This window comes from Somniosus microcephalus, unplaced genomic scaffold (assembly GCF_052327205.1).
Source record: "Somniosus microcephalus isolate GS21.2 unplaced genomic scaffold, FLI_Smic_1.0 unresolved_chr1, whole genome shotgun sequence".
NCBI lineage: Eukaryota > Metazoa > Chordata > Chondrichthyes > Squaliformes > Somniosidae > Somniosus > Somniosus microcephalus.
Window position 1 is genome coordinate 154,737,307 of NW_028225179.1, and position 22,025 is coordinate 154,759,331.

General features: G+C 51.8%; 1 protein-coding gene across 1 annotated transcript in view; it reads left to right on the plus strand.

Moving 5' to 3' along the window:
• The window catches only part of cyp21a2 (cytochrome P450, family 21, subfamily A, polypeptide 2), a 49,983-nt gene extending 33,081 nt beyond the window's left edge, over positions 1-16,902 (plus strand). The window contains exons 6-10 of the mRNA XM_085975133.1: positions 3,638-3,724; positions 7,478-7,681; positions 8,138-8,307; positions 15,937-16,040; positions 16,643-16,902. Coding sequence (XP_085831259.1) covers positions 3,638-3,724; positions 7,478-7,681; positions 8,138-8,307; positions 15,937-16,040; positions 16,643-16,902 — 825 coding nt within the window. The remainder of the gene's footprint in view (positions 1-3,637; positions 3,725-7,477; positions 7,682-8,137; positions 8,308-15,936; positions 16,041-16,642) is intronic.
• Positions 16,903-22,025: the final 5,123 nt, after the last annotated feature.

Genomic DNA, 22,025 nt, shown 5'->3' on the forward strand with positions numbered 1-22,025 from the left:
CGATGCCTTTATCCTGCGGCAGAGTACTGTGCATGACATGTTCCAGGCACAGCCTCCCCCAAGAGGATAGCTCATCGGGGACAAAGGCTATCCTTTGTGCACCTGGCTCATGACCCCGCTCCGCGCGCCCAGGACCGCTGCTGAAGAGGCCTACAACGAGAGCCATCAAACCACCCGCAACATCATCGAGCTAACTATTGGGGTCCTCAAGCAGTGGTTCCGCTGCCTTGATCGCTCCGGAGGAGCTCTCCAGTATTCGCCGGACCGGGTCTCCCAATTTGTGGTGGTTTGCTGCATGCTACACAACCTGGCTATCCGCAGGACTCAGGCACTGCCACCTGACGTTGGACCAGCACCTCAGGAGGAGGAGCAGGAGGAGCATGAGGAGGAGGAGGAGGAGGAGCAGGAGTACGTTCCCAGGAGGGAGCGACCAGGGCCAAGGGCCGCACGACGCCACCTTATTACACGGTACTTCTAAGCCCCCTGTCAGGGAATGGCCAGGGGCCATGAGGGAAGATGAATGCAGCCGCTCCGCAAGCCCTCAGCCGGCGAAGCCAACAAACACTAAGAAGAACAACCATGGAGACTGCATGAATAAAGATAATTTTTTATTGCACAAAAATGAAAAGCCCTTCCCACATGAATCCCCAAAAACAATAAACGGGCCCCACAAAAAGCCCAACAAACGACTCACTCCCACAAACTGGGGAGGAGTCGCTCCACCTTTCTTCAAACCGGGCCTCAACGTCGGCCTAACGCAAAAAATAAGCCCTCCAACAACACAACCATGGGCAAAATAAAGATGGCCACCGCCATATTAAAGGAAAGCTGCCCACACCCTCTGCTGAGGGCGAGACCTTGGCCAGCCTTTTGCCTCCCCTGCCCGGCCTGCTGCTCCTTCGCAAGCTCTGCCCAGTGGCTGCTGCGAGGCTGGGGGAAGGCGCCTGAGGCTCAGATGCCCTTCCGCCAGATGCCGCTGGGGGGCGGCCTACACGGCGTTTGGGCCTCGAGGGGCCGTCTGCTGAGTGGCGCACCTGAGCCTGGCCACCATCAGCTGCAGCCGCTTGCCCTTGACGCCCCAGTGGGGGAATGGCGGCGACGGATGGCGCAATGTGGGCCAGCTGGCGTCTGGGATGCGCTGGCTGGTGCTGTGGCGCGGTGGCACTCGGCCGGGCCCGCACTGCAGGATCCGCAGCAATCAGCCGAGGGGCGGCTTGCTGGGATGGTCCAGCGCGGCGGCTGCCCTGGCGATGCCTGCCTGAGACAGCGCGTGTGGCAGCAGTGAGTGCCCCTGTGGTCCTGGTGTGCGCGCGCATCACATCCGCCAGGGTCTTGACGGCATCAGTCAGCATGCGGCCACTCGCGGCAGTTGCTGCCCCGAACTCGCGCACACTGGTCGCCAGCGACTCGATGGCCTCAGGCATGCGCCCCACCACGCTCATGAGCTCCGTGTGGCGCCGGTCCGAGTCATCGGCCATCTTATCCAGCTTCCGCACCTCCTCCGAAGTGAAGGTGTCCGGACTGGAGTCGCGACTCTCCCGCTGGGGAGGAGGGGGCCGAACTAGGGGACCCTTGCCGCGTTGGTGACGGCGAGTGTGCCGAGCAGCAGCACTCCCCTCTGATCCTTCCCCCCTTTGGGGGGAAGGCCGCGGGCCACGCGCACGGCTGCTGGGTGGCTGGACGCCACTGGTCCCAGAAGCTGCATTGCCCTGCGACAGTTCCTCCAGGCACTCGTCCAGTGAGGAGGTGTCAAGCATTTCCTCCTCTCCTGCGGGACGTGACTGTTCCCCCAATGGTCCGGCTTGCTCCTCCTCCTCCTCCTGCTCGGAGGTGCTGTCACTGGCAGCTTCAGGGTCCTGGTCGTCACCAGCTGAAAGCAGGAATGCACAAGAGTAGCTTCAGAGTGAGGAGATGGCGTCAGCGAGGGAGTTAGGACTGGTGGCATTCAGCGCATTGGTGGGACAGTGGCAAAGGAGGTAGCTCGGATGGGCCAGTGCGACGTGAGAGGGCCAAAAGGCGAGGTCCTTACCATTGCCGGGCAGTGGAAGGTCGGATACTCCGCACACTGTGGGGACAATCACACGGGCTCCCATGAGCACACACACGCGCTCCTCCAGCCGAGTGAGCTTCTGCAGCTTGGCGCGGCCACCCCTGGCACGGGCCTGGTGATTAAAGGCTACTTTAGCCTGCAAGAGAAAGGACGGGCTGTAAGTGCGCAGTGTAGCCCTGATGTAGTGTGCACTGCCTCCCATGGTGGAATAGCTTGGCCAGAGTGAAGCCCTGATGTAGTGTGCACTGCCTCCCATGGTGGAATAGCTTGGCCAGAGTGAAGCCCTGATGTCGTGTGCACTGCCTCCCATGGTGGAATAGCTTGGCCAAAGTGTAGAGTGCCGAATGGCCATTTGATGCTCATGACTGTCCCAATGCTGCTGGCTGAGGGCTGGCCAATAGGACTTTCAGCTCCCTTTGCCCATCATGTCAGGTGTACATGCAAGAATGAGGAGGAGACTGGAAAGGCTACTCACCTTGACAATCCTGGTCAGGTCGTTGTATTTTTTACGACATTGTTTGTGGGTCCTGGGGGCATCGCCGGTGAACGTCACCCTCTGGGCGAGCTGCTTCCAGGCTTTGGTGTAGTCGTGGTGGGTTGGATTCCTCCCACTCTCTGGGAACAAGATCTTGCGCCTCACCTCCAGAGCTGTGACCATTATGTCCAGATCACCCTCTGAGAAGCGCAGGGCACGCTGACGGGCCTTCTCTGGCGTTGCCATGACTTTCTGGGGCTGAGCAGCAGTGTTGAGGCCTCTTTGCAAGGCTGCAGTGTGCAGGGCGTGGCAGCAGACCAATTCGTCCCTTCCCCCTTTAAGAGCTGGTCGGCGCCACGGGGTCTGCTGTCAGTCCAAAAATGACCGCACCCGCGCTGCGCCCCGCCTGGGCGCTATCCCTCTGGACCGCCGGCTTAGCGCCTAAAGATAGTAGTGGAACGCCTCTTTTAGCGCTCCACCAACCTCTTCGGGTGAAGCCACTGAATTCCCGGCAACGGGGCGCTACTTTGGGGCGGGCGCTAACTTCGGGCGGGCGCTAAGGTTAGCGCCCCAAAACTGCCTATACTGAAAATCTAGCCCTGGGTGTCTGTGAATAACACTTGTGTTTCAGGCACTGGATGTGTGTAAATATCACTGGAATTTCAGGCACTGGATGTGTGTGAATAACACTGGAGTTTCAGGCACTGGATGTGTGTGAATAACACGGTTGTTTCAGGCACTGGATGTGTGTAATAACACCGTAGTTTCAGACACTGGATGTTTGTAAATAACACTGTTGTTTCAGGCACTGGATGAGTGTGAATAACACTGTAGTTTCAGACACTGGATGTCTGTAAATAACACTATTGTTTCAGGCACTGGATGTGTGTAATAACACTGTAGTTTCAGACACTGGATGTTTGTAAATAACACTATTGTTTCAGGCACTGGATGTGTGTAATAACACTGTAGTTTCAGACACTGGATGAGTGTGAATAACACTGTTGTTTCAGGCACTGGATGAGTGTGAATAACACTGGAGTTCCAGGCTCTGGACATCGATAAATAACACTGGTGTCCCATGTGCTTTTTTTCCATGTGTTTTTCATTAGAATTTTCCCAATTCTACGTGGAAGGACTTTCGAAAGGCATTGGAGAAGCGAGACTCCTTTGTGCGACAGCAGATTCAGAAACACAAGGTGAGTGAGCACGGCGACACCACGATTGGGGCCGAAATACTTCCTGCAGACATCTGAAACCTTGGCAGGATTTGCCTGAGACCGCACGTCGCCAAGGGGCAGGTAGATTCTCACAAAGGCTGATCAGAAAAGCATGGTTGTAGCGCCTGCAATTTTCCACCCATTAACCTCAATGGAAGGAAAATCTCAAAGTGCGGTATTGGAACAGTTCCATCCTTAAGGCCAGCATTAGCACTCTAAAACTCCCAGTTCTAGTGATGCGGTGGTTAGATCTGAGATAAAGACCGCTCCTCTCTGCCCGAGCTGTGAACTGTAGTCCAAGTCTCAGGAGAGAACACCTGGTGCGCTTGTAGAAATAAAAATGAGCATAAATTGGAATTGTGAAATAAATGCTTTGGCCTCTGCAAAGCCCAGGTGTAAAGATTTGGTGGCAGAGGGTCTTACTACCACTTTGGGGTGTCTAGATTGATGCATGATAGAAAGAAAGAAAGAATTTGCATTTATAGAGCACATTTCACGACCTCAGGACATCCCAAAACACTACACAGCCAATGATGTACTTTTTGAAGTGTAGTCACTGTTGTAATTAAGGAAAGGTGGTAACCAAATTGCGCACAGCAAGTTCCTACAAGCAGTAACGTGATAATGACCAGGTAATCTGTTTTTTTGGTGAAGTTGTTTGAGGGATAAATATTGGCCAGGACAACAGGGAGAACCTCCCTGCTCTTCTTTGAAATAGTGGCCGTGAGATTTTTTACGTCCACCTGAGAGGGCAGTCTGGCACCTCTGACAGTGCAGCGCTCCCTCAGTACTGCACTAGGAGTGTCATACGAACATAAGAACATGAGGAATAGGAGCAGGAGTCGGCCATTTGGCCCTTCGAGCCTGCTCCGCCATTCAATAAGATCATGGCCGATCTTCGACCTCAACTCCACTTTCTCGCCCGATCCCCATATCCCTTGATTCCCCTAGAGTCCAAAAATCTATCGATCTCTGTCTTGAATATACTCAACGACTCAGACTCCACAGCCCTCTAGGGTAGAGAATTCCAAAGATTCACCACCCTCTGAGTGAAGAAATTTCTCCTCATCTCAATCCTAAATGGCCGACCCCTTATTCTGAGACTATGACCCCTGGTTCTAGACTCCCCAGCCAGGGGAAACATCCTCCCTGCATCTACCCTGTCAAGCCCTGGAAGAATTTTGTCAGCCTGAATTTTGTGCTCTAGTCTCTCGGGGTGGAGCACGTCTGACTCAGAGACGTGTGTGCTACCCACTGAGCCACAGCGCACACCCATTGTAGCTTTCAAAAGCTCTTATAATAATTTGTCCATGACTACACAAACCGCTCTGGGTCCAGGTATATTGTGTATCAGTAAAACAGGTTTATTAAGCATTAAATATCCAGTACAAAGAAGTAGTACTGAACAAGAAGATAGTCACAGTCTGTGTGTTCGAACCTGGGTGTTCCTTCCGAGTGACTGCGGCACGGTCTCCTGATGTATCTTGCTGTGTTCTATTGACTGAAGCTCGCTTCTCTGGGTTCTTGCTGTGTTCTGTTGACTGAAGCTCGCTTCTCTGGGTTCTTGCTGTGTTCTGTTAACTGAAGCTTCTCAAACTCTGGTTACACAATGCGCTACTTTCGGTGTTCAAAACCTGTATCTTTATACCCTTTTTCCTCTCGTTTTGCCTACGTGGCAGTTATTAACCCTCTGACACCTGGTAAAAGTCTCGCTTCCCTCGTTAGCCATCTTATGACCTTGTTAATCCCACTAGGTCTCTTTCTGTGCACAACAAAGTACCCTTGTCTTAGATGTTCACTTTTCACAGAACATTTCCTAAAATGTTTTCTAAACAGTCTGCCCATCCTATAGCTGTACCAATGAAGGATGTCTCCAACTCCTATCTCTCTCTCTAGTTCTTGTCTCTTTAAACAAAATATTACTGAATTCCTCATCTCCGACAGTCTCCATGTTGATCCAGCACAACATTCCATCACTTCAGTAATCTAAAACAGAGGTTTTTAGTCAGGTTAGCATAATTTCCCATCCTGCTTTGCTCTCAGCCATTTTCCATTTTATACAGGCTTTTAGGCTTTTAACATACAATTTCACATATTATAGTTATTTAATAATGGTTATAGAATCTTAATAATGTTTACTAAATCCTACAGGTACACCTCTATCTTACACCATGATGGTAGGAAAGTCTTCCCAGCCTGCGAGCTGTAAGATACAAAATGAGTTTGGGCACTCTCACTGGCATACAGCACACTGCTGCCCAAAGGTGGCACTAATTGACAATGTCACCCAGTCAGCTTAAGGGTGGCCAGTGCGGACAATGGGAAATAAATATCATGCTGGTGCAGTAGGGGGCGCTCTTCTGGGGCGGTGGGGGTTGAAGCACATTGTTGGGTCCAAGTAGATGGAGCTTCGATCTGCATCTGTCTGTGCTGCACCTGACCCGGCAATCGTTTCTCGGGTATTTCTGCCGATCTTATGCCAAAGTTACAACAGTGGATTGTGGGACCCCGTGCGGAAATTCCACCCCTGAATGCCTCAGTGCTAAGAGAAGATAAAGAGTATGAGGAATTAAACGTGATACTGGAGGAATTAAACGTGATATTGGCGCAATAAAGGAAGGGATTGGAACAGTTTGTCAGAATCCTGTAAGGGAAGGAAAGTATCTGGGCTAAAGTGAGCTGGGAGATTTTTATTTCCATTGACCTGAGTCGGCACATGAGGTAACAACAACAACTTGCATTTGTATAGCGCCTTTAATGTTGTAAAACATCCCAAGGCACTTCACAGGCGCGTTCTCAAAAAAATTTGACACCGAGCCACATAAGGAGATATTAGGACGGGTGACCAAAGGCTTGGTCAAAGAGGTAGGTTCTAAGGAGCGTCTTAAAGGAGGAGAGCGAGAGAGAGGTAGAGCGGCAGAGAGGTTTAGGGAGTGAATTCCAGAGCTTAGGGCCCAGGCAGCTGAGGGCACGGCCACCAATAGTGGAGCGCTTAAAATCGGGGATGCGCAAGAGGCCAGAATTGGAGGAGCGCAGAGATCTCGGAGGGTTGTAGGGCTGGAGGAGGTTACAGAGATAGGGAGGGGTGAGGCCATGGAGGGATTTGAAAACAAGGATGAGGATATTAAAATCGAGGTGTTGCTAGACCTGGAGCCAGTGTAGGTGAGTGAGCACAGGGGGTGATGGGTGAATGGGACTTGGTGCGAGTTAGGACACGGGCAGCAGAGTTTTGGGTGAGCTCAAGTTTATCTAGGGTGGAGGATGGGAGGCCAGCCAGGAGTGCGCTGGAATAGTCGAGTCTGGAGGTACAGGAAACTTTCTGGTATCCGGCACTGACGGGACCGAGCTGGTGCCGGTAGATCAAAACTGCCGTATAAACCAGCGCTAATGTTAAAACATACAGAGCTTTTCAGCTCCGTGTGAATCAACAAACCCTGTTGCTTAGCAACAGCTTCAAAACAGTCGGCTGCAGCTGCAAGCGTCTCTAGCTGAAGCTGTTGCTTAGCTACAGACCTTGCAGAGCCTGACTGGGGAAAAAAAAAGCAACGAGAAGTAAAAAAACTTATAGAAAACGGCTCCTGAATTTTGCCGGTAGATAGAGCTTTCCGGACTTTTAACCTCCGGTTAAACGAAAGTTTCCTGTAACAAAGGATTGGATGAGGGTTTCAGCAGCAGATGAGCTGAGGCAGGGGCGGAGACGGGCGACGTTACATTCAAAGCTTTGTGTTGCAGGCGACATTTCAGAAGGGGAAGATGCGAGATGCCACAGATGTTCTGATGAAGATCTTCTGGGACCAAGACAAAGGCGCTTCAGAATGTGGGGAGGTCACGGAGGAACACATTCATATGATAATTGTGGACCTGTTTATCGGTGGCACAGAAACCACATCGTCCACCCTAGGCTGGGCAATTGCGTTTCTGATTCACAGGCCAGAGGTGAGTGACAGCCCATAAACTACACGGCACTTGTTCAAACCGACAGTGTCGTCTCCTGCACGCCCGCCAGTCCAACCGTACATTTCTTTTTAATAAGGCAACTTGAAACTACTGTAACACGCAAGTAACTAAGACAATTCTAGTTCAGAGATAGTGGAAGAAGGTTCATCTCGTTCCGATGTTCCTCTGATAGCTCCACTACACTCCATTTTTGCGGTGGCTTTTTACAGTATATTTTAGCAATACGATGTAAGTTCATGACACCCCATTATTTTCCTCACAGCATTTGCTTACCATTTTATTTTTTTGGGTGGGTTGTGGGGATGGGGAGACATTAAGCGGAAACAGGTAGGGAGGGGAAGCCCAGAATGCGTGGCAGCACGTGGCATACCTGCCAGTCACAAGCATGTCAACATGTCTCGCTCCCATCCACCCCTTTCACCTTTGCCCTTGCAGATTCAGGACAGAATTTACAGTGAAATGTGCGACGTTGTCGGAGAAGACCGTTACCCGACCTACGCGGACCGGAAGAACCTGCTCGTCCTGAATGCCACCATTGCCGAGGTTCTGCGGCTGCGACCTGTGGTCCCTCTGTCCTTGATGCACCGCACAACCTGTAACACAAGGTAGCTCCACCGCCACCACCCCCCCCCCCCCCCTCTCCCCTGCTGGCTTCTTGCTCATTTTGTACATCATTTTCTGCAGAGATCTCATTGAAACTTATAAAATTCTAACAGGACTAGACAGACTAGATGCAGGAAGGATGTTCCCGATGGCCGGGGAGTCCAGAACCAGGGGTCACAGTCTAAGGATAAGGGGTAGGCCATTTAGGACAGAGATGAGGAGGAATTTCTTCACCCAGAGAGTGGTGAACCTGTGGAATTCTCTACCACACAAGGCAGTTGAGGCCAATTCATTAAATATATTCAAGAAGGAGTTAGATATATTTCTTGAGGCTAAAGGGATCAAGGGATATGGGGAGAAGGCAGGGACCGGGTACTGAGTTTGGATGATCAGCCATGATCTCATTGAATGGCGGAGCAGGCTTGAGGGGCCGAATGGCCTACTCCTGCTCCTATCTTCTATGTTTCTATGTTTCGATGACCTTGGGTCTCTGTCCCCTTCATCCTATGACTGAGAGGGCTGGCTAGACCTTGAGGTCCTGCTGATCGACACTTTCTAATAAGAGTGAAAGTAATGCAGTTTGGCCCATCCTTCTTTCACTTGACGTTTGAAGAGAAATATTCATTAGAAAACACAGAGGGCAGGTATTACAGTCTATAGGTAACCAAGGCATGGATGAGGGTTTCTGCACCAGGTGAGCTGAGGCAGGGGCAGAGATGGGCAATTTTGCGCAGATGGGAGTGGGCGTCTTGGCGTTGGAGCGGACATGTGGTTGGAAGCTCATCCAGGGGGGCAAACAATGGTTTCATTGACATCCGAACATATGAGTTTTGTTGACATATGAAAATGACGGGCATGAACAGAGCATCTGGTCCATCAAACCGGACCCACACCATGATGGCCAGAGCATCAGAACTAGACACTTCTTCCCACCCACTCCCACCACCCCATTCCCCCACAGCCATGCCATCTCCCGCGAGAGATAAAATCCAGAGTCAATAAGAGAAAGAATATCTCTGGAAAACTCCTCCCTGACCCCCTCAGGCGATCGAAACTAGGAGAGTGAACCAATGGAACATTGCTTTTATCAGTTCACAGGATGTGGGCGTCGCTGGCAAGGCCAGCATTTATTGCCCATCCCTAATTGCCCCCGAGAAGGTGGGAGTGAGCTGCCTTCTTGAACAGCTGCAGTCCGTGTGGTGGAGGTACTCCCACAGTGCCATTAGGGAGGGAGTTCCCATGCGTCGGCTGTTATAGAGTTATAGAGTCATCGAATTATACAGCACAGAAAGAGGCCCTTCGGCCCATCGTGTCTGCGCCGGCCATCAAGCCCTATCTATTCTAATCCCATTTTCCAGCACTTGGTCCCTAGCCTTGTATGCTATGGTATTTCAAGTGCTCAACTAAATGCTTCTTGAATGTTGTGAGGGTTCCTGCCTCTGCCACCCTTTCAGGCAGTGAGTTCCAGATTCCAACCACCCTCTGGGTGAAAAAGTTTTTCCTCCAATCCCCTCTAAACCTCCTGCCCCTTACCTTGAAACTATGCCCCCTGGTTATTGACCCCTCTACTAAGGGGAAAAGTTCCTTTCTATCTACCCTATCTATGCCCCTCATAATTGTGTACACCTCAATCAGGTCCCCCCTCAGCCTTCTCTGCTCTAAGGAAAACAACCCCAGCCTGTCCAGTCTCTCTTCATAGCTGAAGCGCTCCAGCCCAGGTAACATCCTGGTGAATCTCCTCTGCACCCTCTCCAATGCAATCACATCCTTCCTATAGTGTGGTGACCAGAACTGCACACAGTATTCCAGCTGTGGCCTAACTAACGTTTTGTACAGCTCCATCATAGCCTCGGCTAATGAAGGCAAGTATCCCATATGCCTTTTTAACCACCTTATCTACCTGTCCTACTGCCTTCCGGGATCTATGTACATGCACACCAAGGTCTCTCTGATCCTCTGTCTTTCCTAGGGTCTTACCATTCATTGTGTATTCCCTTGCTTTGTTAGTCCTCCCAAACTGCATCACCTCACACTGTTCAGGGTTAAATTCCATTTGCCACTGTTCTGCCCATCTGACCAACCCGTCTATGTCATCCTGTAGCCTGAGGCTTCCCTCCTCGCTATTTACCACTCCACCAATTTTCGTGTCATCTGCGAACTTACTGATCATACCTCCTACATTCATATCTAAATCATTAATGTACACTACAAACAGCAAAGGACCCAGCACCGATCCCTGCAGTACACCACTGGACACAGGCTTCCAGTCACATATACAACCTTCGACCATCACCCTCTGCCTCCTGCCACTAAGTCAATTTTGGATCCAATGTGCCAAATTGCCCTGGTTCCCATGGCCTCTTACCTTCTTGACCAGTCTCCCATGCAGGACTTTGTCAAAAGCCTTAAGAAGCCCATGTAGACTACATCAACTGCACTACCCTCATCCACACACCTAGTCACCCCCTTGAAAAATTCAATCAAATTGGTTAGACATGATCTCCCCCTGACAAAGCCATGCTGACTATCGTTGATTAATCCTCGCATCTCCAAGTGGAGACTGATCAATTCCTCCAATAAAAGGCGAAGAGTTACGAAGGTGACTAAAGGTTTTTATTGACTAAATAACAGCCCACTCTCGTGGGTGATCCGATCCAAGCAGGAGGAATACCAGCCAGTCGCTCACCTTTATACCTGGCCTGGTGGGTGGAGCCAAGGCGGAGTCGGCAGTGGTCATCCCAGGTATAGCAGTGTGGCAAGAGGCGACCTCGTACCGTGATACAATAGTGGTCAGTGATACGATAGTGAACGTGGTTTACCACAGAGACCAATTCTGTCCCTCAGAATTTTTTCCAATAATTTCCCTACCACTGATGTTAGGCTCATTGGCCTGTAATTCCCTGGTTTATCCCTACTACCGTTCTTGAATAATGGCACTACGTTAGCTGTCCTCCAGACCTCTGGCACCTCCCCTGTGGCCAGAGAGGGTCTGAAAATTTGTGTCAGAGTCCCTGCAATTCCTCCCTTGCCTCACACAGCAGCCCGGGATACATCTTGTCTGGGCCTGGGGATTTATCCACTTTTGAGCCCGCTAAAACCGCTGGTACCTCCTCCCTCTCAATTCTAATTTGTTCAAGTATATCACAATCCCCCTGCCTGATTTCTATGCCTACATCGTCCTTCTCCATAGTGAACACAGATGCAAAATATTCATTTAAAACCTCACCCACATCTTCCGGCTCTACACACAGATTGCCACTTTGGTCCCTAATGGGCCCTACTCTTTCCTTGGTTATCCTCTTGCCCTTAATATACTTATAAAACACCTTGGGATTTTCCTTTATTTTGCCCGCCAGTGTTTTTTCATGCTCCCTCTTCGCTCTCCTAATTTCTTTTTTAAGTATCCCCCTGCACTTTTTATACTCTTCTAGGGCTTCTAATGTTTTTAGTCCTTTGTATCTGCCAAAAGCCTCCCTTTTTTTCCTAATCCATTCTTGTATATCCCTTGACATCCAGGGTTCCCACCCTTGACCTTTACAGGAACATGTTGGTGTTGTACTCTCTCTATTTCCTTTCTGAAAGACTCCCACTGCTTTGATGTGGATTGTCCTACAAGTAGCTGATCCCAGTCCAATTTGGCCAGATCCTGCCTTATTATATTAAAATCGGCTTTCCCCCAATTTAGAAACTTTATTTCCAGTCCATCTTTGTTCTTTTCCATGACTACCTTAAATCTCACCGAATTATGGTCACTGTCACCAAAATACTCTCCTACTGACACTTCTACCACTTGCCTGGCTACATTCCCTAGAATTAGGTCCAGTACCGCCCCCTCTCTTGTAGGACTTTCTACATGCTGGCTCAAAAAGCTCTCCTGGATACACTTTAAGAATTCTGCACCCTCTAAGCCTTTCACACTCTGACTATCCCAGTTAATATTGGGGAAGTTGAAATCCCCCACTATTATTACCCTATTATTTCTACACTTCTCTGAGATTTGCCTACATATCTGTTCCTCTATCTCCCCCTGACTGTTTGGGGGCCTATAGTACACTCCCAGCAAAGTGCTTTCCCCCTTTTTGTTTTTAAGTTCTACCCATATGGCCTCATTAGTGGAACCTGCTAAGATATCATCCCTCCTTACAGCAGTAATTGACTCCTTGATTAATATTGCAACACCCCCTCCCCTTTTACACCCCCCTCTGTCTCGCCTGAAGATTCTATACCCCGGAATATTGAGCTGCCAGTCCTGCCCCTCCCTCAACCATGTCTCTGTGATAGCAACAATATCGTACTCCCATGTGTTCATCAACACTTTCAATTCATCTCCCTTACTCGCAAGACTCCCTGGGCTAAAAATTCGGTGGTGCCGCGTTTGGGGTGCCAAGCTCGCCTGGGTGCCGGAATTTGCGCTCCGGGCGGAGCCGTTTGCGCCCTCCCGATATCCAGTTGGAGCGCCCCAAGAGGGACTCGGGGCGCTGCTCGAGGCTCCCCGCGTCCCGCTTGGGGCGCTCAAACTGAATATCGCAGCGCGACGTGCCGCAGTGCCACATGCTGCGGCACGGTGTGCTGCGGTACTGCAGGCCTTCCTCCCCTTCTTAAGGGGGAGGGACCTGCACCAGCGTGATCACCGATCGCGAGTGCCGGTGAAAGAGCCTGGCACCGAGGAGAAGTGCCGGGCTCTCGGGACACAGCCGGCACTGCCCGGGGAGGGCATCAGGAGGCTGGGGAGGGCAGCGCGAGGAGGTGCTGGCAGGCGGCCACCGAAAAAAATGGCCGCCCCGCAACTCCACCTTAATTTGCGCCACGACCGCCACAGGTAGGCCCCGTGAACCGGTCGCGATTTGCGACCGGCGCTACGGTGGGGGGGGGGGGGGGAGCGTGACCCAATATTGCGGGGCGCTGTGCACACCGATTACATCATCGGTGGCGGCGCAGCGCTACAGGCTAACGCCGCCATTAGCGCCCCGCTAAATATCGCGGGAGGCGTGGCCAGTGGCGCTAAAGCCACTGAGTGCCCTCTTTAGGCGCTAACTGGTGACGCAGCCCACCGAATTTCTAGGCCCTTGAATTAAAATAAATGCCATCCAGCCTTGCCATACTCCCTTGTGCCATTACATATTTCTCTGCCTTCCAGGTTGACTTGTTTTTTCCTCTATATTTGGCTGTGCATCGCCTCCTACTATAACTCCACTCCGTATCCCATCCCCCTGCCAAGTTAATTTAAACCCCCCCCCCCAACAGTGCTAGCAAACCTCCCCGCAAGGATGTTGGTCCCGTTCCAGTTCATAGAAACATAGAAACATAGAAGATAGGAGCAGGAGTAGGCCATTCGGCCCTTCGAGCCTGCTCCGCCATTCAATGATATCATGGCTGATCATCCAAATTCAGTACCCTGTCCCTGCCTTCTCCCCATATCCCTTGATCCCTTTAGCCTCAAGAAATATATCCAATTCTTTCTTGAATATATTTAATGAACTGGCCTCCACCGCCCTCTGTGGCAGAGAATTCCACAGGTTCACCGCTCTCTGGGTGAAGAAATTCCTCCTCATTTCAGTCCTAAATGGCTTACCCCTTATCCTTAGACTATGACCCCTGGTTCTGGACTCCCCGGCCATCAGAAACATCCTTCCTGCATCTAGTCTGTCCAGACCTGACAGAATTTTATAGGTTTCGATGAGATCCCCTCTCAATCTTCTAAACTCCAGTGAGTATAAGCCCAATCGACACAATCTCTCCTCATACGTCATTCCTGCCATCCCAGGTATCAGCTTGGTGAATCTTCGCTGCACTCCTTCCATGGCAAGGACGTCCGTCCTCAGGTAAGGTGACCAAAACTGCACACAATACTCAAGGTGCGGTCTCACCAAGGCCCTGTACAACTGTAGCAAGACATCCTTGTTCCTGTACTCGAACCCTCTTGCTACGAAAGCCAACATACCATTTGCCTTCTTAACCGCCTGCTGCATCTGCATGCTTACCTTCAGCGACTGGTGCACAAGAACACCCAGATCTCTTTGCACTTCCCCTTCTCCCAATCTATTGCCATTCAAATAATAATCTGCTTTCCTGTTTTTGCCACCAAAGTGGATAACCTCACATTTATCCACATTATACTGCATTTGCCATGTTTCTGCCCAATCACCCAACCTGTCCAAATCGTACTGGAGTTTCACGACATCCTCCTCACAGCTTACCCTCCCACCCAGCTTTGTGTCGTCTGCAAATTTGGAGATATTGCATCCAATTCCCTCATCCAGATCATTAATATATATTGTGAACAGCTGGGGTCCTAGGACTGATCCTTGCGGTACCCCACTAGTCACTGCCTGCCACTCGTCCGACTTGTACAGGTCCCACCTTCCCCAGAAGCAGACCCAGTGATCCAACTCTTTAGCCACGCATTCATCTGCTCTATCCTCCTATTCCTATACTCACTAGAACGTGACACCGGGAGTAATCCAGAGATTACAACCTTTGAGGTCCTGCTTTTTAATCTACTACCTAGCTCCCTAAATTCTTTTTGCAGGACCTCATCCCTCTTCCTACCCATGTCATTGGCACCAATGTGAACCACGACCTCTGACTGTTCGCCCTCCCCCTTCAGAATGCCCTGCAGCCGTTCAGTGACATCCTTGACCCTGGCACCAGGGAGGCAACAAACCATCCTGGAGTCATGTCTGCGGCCACAGAAACGTCTATCTGTTCCCCTTATGATAGAATCCCCTGTCACTATTGCTCTCCCACTCTTTTTCCACCCCTCCTGTGTAGCTGAGCCACTCGTAGTGCCATGGACTTGGCTCTTGCTGCATTCCCCTGAGAAACCATCTCCCCCATCAGTAACCAAAACAGAAAATCTGTTGGAGAGGGAGATGGACCCAGGGGACTCCTGCACTACCTTCCTAGTTCTTTTACTCTGTCTGGTGGACACCCATTCCCTGTCTGCCTGTGCACTCTTTACCTGTGGTGTGACCACCTCGTGCTATCCACGAAGATCTCAGCTTCGCGGATGCTCCACAGTGACTCCAGCCGCAGCTCCAGCTCATAAATGCGGGTTTCGAGTAGCTGCAGCTGGAGACACTTCCTGCACATGTGTTCACCCTGGACACCTAAAGTGTCCCTGACTTCCCACATGAGGAGCACTCCATGGTGCCGAGCTGCCCTGCCATGTCCTACCCTTAATTTATTCCCTTTACATTAAAGAATATTAAATACACTCGGGACCTTACTTCCCTTTAAACACTACTTACTCTAAATTAGAGACCTTACTTTGACTTTAACGACTGGACTGTAGAAATACTCACCAGGTCCTACTTACCAATCAGCCCCTTCCCTGGTTGTGACGTCACTTTAGCAGTTTCGCAGTTGTTGTTGTTTGACGGCTCCCGCTCTCGGACTCTTTCCCAACTCGCAACACTCCGATGTCAGGCCTCCTCTGCAGCGCTCCTTTATGGCCGCTCCGCTTTCTTTCAGGTCCCGCTGCTGCTCCCACACAGGTCCGCCTCCTCCTTCTAGGTGTTAGAGCTCACGGGTTTGGGAAGTGCTGCCGAAGAAGCCTTGGCCAGCACAAAGGTTGACTTTAGTGATGGGGAGTGTTCTTTAAGAGAGATTTAAGTTGTGTTTTTCCTCAGTGTTGCAGGATATTTTATTCACAAGGGAACCAATGTCATCACAAACCTATACGGAGCTCACCAGGATGAAACCAAGTGGACTGACCCAGCCCATTTCAGACCAGGTAATGATTGATGATCAATGGATTGGGACTGACCCAGCCCATTTCAAACCAGGTAAATTTTTTTTTGTATTTGTTCCTGGGATGTGGGGGTCGCTGGCAAGGCCAACATTTAGTGCCCATCCCTAGTTGCCCTTGAGAAGGTGGTGGTAAGCCACCTTCTTGAACCACTGCAGTCTGCATTCTAAGTATACTTCTTTGTAGCGGTTTGTTACAACTGAGTGGCTTGCTAGGCCATTTCAAGGGGCAGTTAAGAGTCAACCATGTGGTCTGGAGTCACATATAGGCCAGAGTTCCTTCCCCAAAGGACATTAGTGAACCACATGGGTTTTTCTGGTAACTTCATGGTCACCATTACTGATGCTAGCTTTTTATTCCAGACTTATTTAATTAACTGAATTCCCCAGCTGCCGTGGTGGGATTTGAACTCTCGTCCACAACTGGATCATTAGTCCAGGTCTCTAGGGTTACTAGTCCAGTAACATAACCACTATGCTGCCGTACCCCCTGATCCGTGGATTGGGAACTGACCCAACACATTTCAGACCAAGTTATGGATGAAAATTGAGTCTGTATATTGAGGGCTAATTTGTTTCATTGTGCAGAACGTTTCTTGGAGGCAGCTGATGCTGAGAGGGCCATGCAGAGCGTGATCTCCTTTGGAACCGGTGCCAGGACCTGTGTGGGCGAGCCAATAGCTCGATTGGAACTCTTCATTTTCATGGCGTATCTCCTGAAGGATTTTCAGTTCCTGCCTGCAAAGGTTGGACAATGTCCGGACCTGCATGGAACACCTGGAATTCTGCTGAAAATTAAACCCTATCATGTGTCTATTGTACCCAGATCGACTCTCAGACACAACTAATATCGAGGCTTTGAGCTGGAGGATGGGTCTGGAGGTTGGAGAGAAGGGGTGGGTGGCTGGGACTCTTCACATTTGCCTCTAGAATTCTGTGGGCCAAATGGCCTTTTCGTGCTTTGTGGCTTTGCTTATTTTCCTATTAATTAGCGCTTTGAGTCAGTACCCCAACAGATAGGGAAAGAAAGAGGCATTTGGAGCGGGGATATAAAGCGGAGTGAGACTAGAAGGAGCGGGAGCAGAGCGGGGATATAAAGTGGAGTGAGACTAGAAGGAGCGGGAGCGGAGCGGGGATATAAAGCGGAGTGAGACGAGAAGGAGCGGAGCGGGGATAAAAGCGGAGTGAGACGAGAAGGAGCGGGAGCGGAGCGGGGATATAAAGTGGAGTGAGACGAGACGGAGCGGGAGTGGAGCGGGGATATAAAGTGGAGTGAGACGAGAAGGAGCGGGAGTGGAGCGGGGATATAAAGTGGAGTGAGACGAGAAGGAGCGGGAGCGGAGCGGGGATATAAAGCGGAGTGAGACGAGAAGGAGCGGGAGTGGAGCGGGGATATAAAGTGGAGTGAGACTAGAAGGAGCGGGAGTGGAGCGGGGATATAAAGTGGAGTGAGACGAGAAGGAGCGGGAGCGGAGCGGGGATATAAAGCGGAGTGAGACGAGAAGGAGCGGGAGTGGAGCGGGGATATAAAGTGGAGTGAGACTAGAAGGAGTGGGAGCGGAGCGGGGATATAAAGCGGAGTGAGACTAGAAGGAGTGGGAGTGGAGCGGGGATATAAAGTGGAGTGAGACTTGAAGGAGCGGGAGTGGAGCGGGGATATAAAGTGGAGTGAGACGAGAAGGAGCGGGAGCGGAGCGGGGATATAAAGCGGAGTGAGACGAGAAGGAGCGGGAGTGGAGCGGGGATATAAAGTGGAGTGAGACTAGAAGGAGTGGGAGCGGAGCGGGGATATAAAGCGGAGTGAGACTAGAAGGAGTGGGAGTGGAGCGGGGATATAAAGTGGAGTGAGACTTGAAGGAGCGGGAGCGGAGCGGGGATATAAAGTGGAGTGAGACTAGAAGGAGTGGGAGCGGAGCGGGGATATAAAGCGGAGTGAGACGAGAAGGAGCGGGAGTGGAGCGGGGATATAAAGTGGAGTGAGACTAGAAGGAGTGGGAGCGGAGCGGGGATATAAAGCGGAGTGAGACTAGAAGGAGTGGGAGTGGAGCGGGGATATAAAGTGGAGTGAGACTTGAAGGAGCGGGAGCGGAGTGGGGATATAAAGTGGAGTGAGACTAGAAGGAGTGGGAGCGGAGCGGGGATATAAAGCGGAGTGAGACTAGAAGGAGCGGGAGCGGAGCGGGGATATAAAGTGGAGTGAGACTTGAAGGAGCGGGAGCGGAGCGGGGATATAAAGTGGAGTGAGACTAGAAGGAGTGGGAGCGGAGCGGGGATATAAAGTGGAGTGAGACTAGAAGGAGCGGGAGCGGAGCGGGGATATAAAGCGGAGTGAGACTTGAAGGAGCGGGAGCGGAGCGGGGATACAAAGCGGAGTGAGACTTGAAGGAGCGGGAGCGGAGCGGGGATATAAAGCGGAGTGAGACTTGAAGGAGCGGGAGCGGAGCGGGGATATAAAGTGGAGTGAGATTTGAAGGAGTGGGAGCGGAGCGGGGATATAAAGTAGAGTGAGACTAGAAGGAGCGGGAGCGGAGCGAGGATATAAAGCGGAGTGAGACTAGAAGGAGTGGGAGCGGAGCGGGGATATAAAGTGGAGTGAGACTTGAAGGAGCGGGAGCGGAGCGGGGATATAAAGCGGAGTGAGACTAGAAGGAGTGGGAGCGGAGCGGGGATATAAAGCGGAGTGAGACGAGAAGGAGTGGGAGCGGAGCGGGGATATAAAGCGGAGTGAGACGAGAAGGAGTGGGAGCGGAGCAGGGATATAAAGTGGAGTGAGACGAGAAGGAGCGGGAGCGGAGCGGGGATATAAAGCGGAGTGAGACGAGAAGGAGTGGGAGCGGAGCGGGGATATAAAGTGGAGTGAGACGAGAAGGAGTGGGAGCGGAGCGGGGATATAAAGCGGAGTGAGACGAGAATGAGTGGGAGCGGAGCAGGGATATAAAGTGGAGTGAGACTAGAAGGAGTGGGAGCGGAGCGGGGATATAAAGCGGAGTGAGACTAGAAGGAGTGGGAGCGGAGCGGGGATATAAAGTGGAGTGAGACGAGAAGGAGCGGGAGCGGAGCGGGGATATAAAGTGGAGTGAGACCAGAAGGAGTGGGAGCGGAGCGGGGATACAGAGTGGAGTGAGACGAGAAGGAGCGGGAGCGGAGCGGGGATATAAAGTGGAGTGAGAGTAGAAGGAGTGGGAGCGGAGCGGGGATATAAAGTGGAGTGAGACTAGAAGGAGTGGGAGCGGAGCGGGGATATAAAGTGGAGTGAGACGAGAAGGAGTGGGAGCGGAGCGGGGATATAAAGCGGAGTGAGACTAGAAGGAGTGGGAGCGGAGCGGGGTTATAAAGTGGAGTGAGACTAGAAGGAGTGGGAGCGGAGCGGGGATATAAAGTGGAGTGAGACTAGAAGGAGTGGGAGCGGAGCGGGGATATAAAGTGGAGTGAGACGAGAAGGAGCGGGAGCGGAGCGGGGATATAAAGTGGAGTGAGACGAGAAGGAGTGGGAGCGGAGCGGGGATATAAAGTGGAGTGAGACTAGAAGGAGTGGGAGTGGAGCGGGGATATAAAGTGGAGTGAGACTAGAAGGAGCGGGAGTGGAGCGGGGATATAAAGTGCAGTGAGACTAGAAGGAGCGGGAGCGGAGCGGGGATATAAAGTGGAGTGAGACTAGAAGGAGTGGGAGTGGAGCGGGGATATAAAGTGGAGTGAGACTAGAAGGAGTGGGAGCGGAGCGGGGATATAAAGTGGAGTGAGACTGGAAGGAGTGGGAGCGGAGCGGGGATATAAAGCGGAGTGAGACGAGAAGGAGCGGGAGCGGAGCGGGGATATAAAGTGGAGTGAGACGAGAAGGAGCGGGAGTGGAGCGGGGATATAAAGCGGAGTGAGACGAGAAGGAGTGGGAGCGGAGCGGGGATATAAAGTGGAGTGAGACGAGAAGGAGCGGGAGCGGAGCGGGGATATAAATCGGAGTGAGACTAGAAGGAGTGGGAGTGGAGCGGGGATATAAAGTGGAGTGAGACTAGAAGGAGTGGGAGCGGAGCGGGGATATAAAGTGGAGTGAGACGAGAAGGAGTGGGAGCGGAGCGGGGATATAAAGTGGAGTGAGACTAGAAGGAGTGGGAGCGGAGCGGGGATATAAAGTGGAGTGAGACGAGAAGGAGTGGGAGCGGAGCGGGGATATAAAGTGGAGTGAGACTAGAAGGAGCGGGAGTGGAGCGGGGATATAAAGTGGAGTGAGACTAGAAGGAGCGGGAGTGGAGCGGGGATATAAAGTGGAGTGAGACTAGAAGGAGTGGGAGCGGAGCGGGGATCTAAAGCGGAGTGAGACTAGAAGGAGTGGGAGCGGAGCGGGGATATAAAGTGGAGTGAGACTAGAAGGAGTGGGAGTGGAGCGGGGATATAAAGTGGAGTGAGACTAGAAGGAGTGGGAGCGGAGCGGGGATATAAAGTGGAGTGAGACGAGAAGGAGCGGGAGTGGAGCGGGGATATAAAGCGGAGTGAGACGAGAAGGAGTGGGAGCGGAGCGGGGATATAAAGTGGAGTGAGACGAGAAGGAGCGGGAGCGGAGCGGGGATATAAAGTGGAGTGAGACGAGAAGGAGTGGGAGCGGAGCGGGGATATAAAGTGGAGTGAGACGAGAAGGAGCGGGAGCGGAGCGGGGATATAAATCGGAGTGAGACTAGAAGGAGTGGGAGTGGAGCGGGGATATAAAGTGGAGTGAGACTAGAAGGAGTGGGAGCGGAGCGGGGATATAAAGTGGAGTGAGACGAGAAGGAGTGGGAGCGGAGCGGGGATATAAAGTGGAGTGAGACTAGAAGGAGTGGGAGCGGAGCGGGGATATAAAGTGGAGTGAGACGAGAAGGAGTGGGAGCGGAGCGGGGATATAAAGTGGAGTGAGACTAGAAGGAGCGGGAGTGGAGCGGGGATATAAAGTGGAGTGAGACTAGAAGGAGTGGGAGCGGAGCGGGGATCTAAAGCGGAGTGAGACTAGAAGGAGTGGGAGCGGAGCGGGGATATAAAGTGGAGTGAGACTAGAAGGAGTGGGAGTGGAGCGGGGATATAAAGTGGAGTGAGACTAGAAGGAGTGGGAGCGGAGCGGGGATATAAAGCGGAATGAGACTAGAAGGAGTGGGAGCGGAGCGGGGATATAAAGTGGAGTGAGACGAGAAGGAGTGGGAGCGGAGCGGGGATATAAAGAGGAGTGAGACTAGAAGGAGTGGGAGTGGAGCGGGGATATAAAGTGGAGTGAGACTAGAAGGAGTGGGAGTGGAGCGGGGATATAAAGTGGAGTGAAACGAGAAGGAGTGGGAGCGGAGCGGGGATATAAAGCGGAGTGAGACTAGAAGGAGCGGGAGCGGAGCGGGGATATAAAGTGGAGTGAGATTAGAAGGAGCGGGAGCGGAGCGGGGATATAAAGTGGAGTGAGACGAGAAGGAGTGGGAGCGGAGCGGGGATATAAAGTGGAGTGAGACTAGAAGGAGTGGGAGTGGAGCGGGGATATAAAGTGGAGTGAGACTAGAAGGAGCGGGAGCGGAGCGGGGATATAAAGTGGAGTGAGACTAGAAAGAGCGGGAGTGGAGCGGGGATATAAAGTGGAGTGAGACGAGAAGGAGCGGGAGCGGAGCGGGGAAATAAAGTGGAGTGAGACGAGAAGGAGTGGGAGCGGAGCGGGGATATAAAGTGGAGTGAGACTAGAAGGAGTGGGAGTGGAGCGGGGATATAAAGTGGAGTGAGACTAGAAGGAGCGGGAGTGGAGCGGGGATATAAAGTGGAGTGAGACTAGAAGGAGCGGGAGCGGAGCGGGGATATAAAGTGGAGTGAGACTAGAAGGAGTGGGAGGGGAGCGGGGATATAAAGTGGAGTGAGACTAGAAGGAGTGGGAGCGGAGCGGGGATATAAAGTGGAGTGAGACTAGAAGGAGTGGGAGCGGAGCGGGGATATAAAGCGGAGTGAGACTAGAAGGAACGGGAGCGGAGCGGGGATA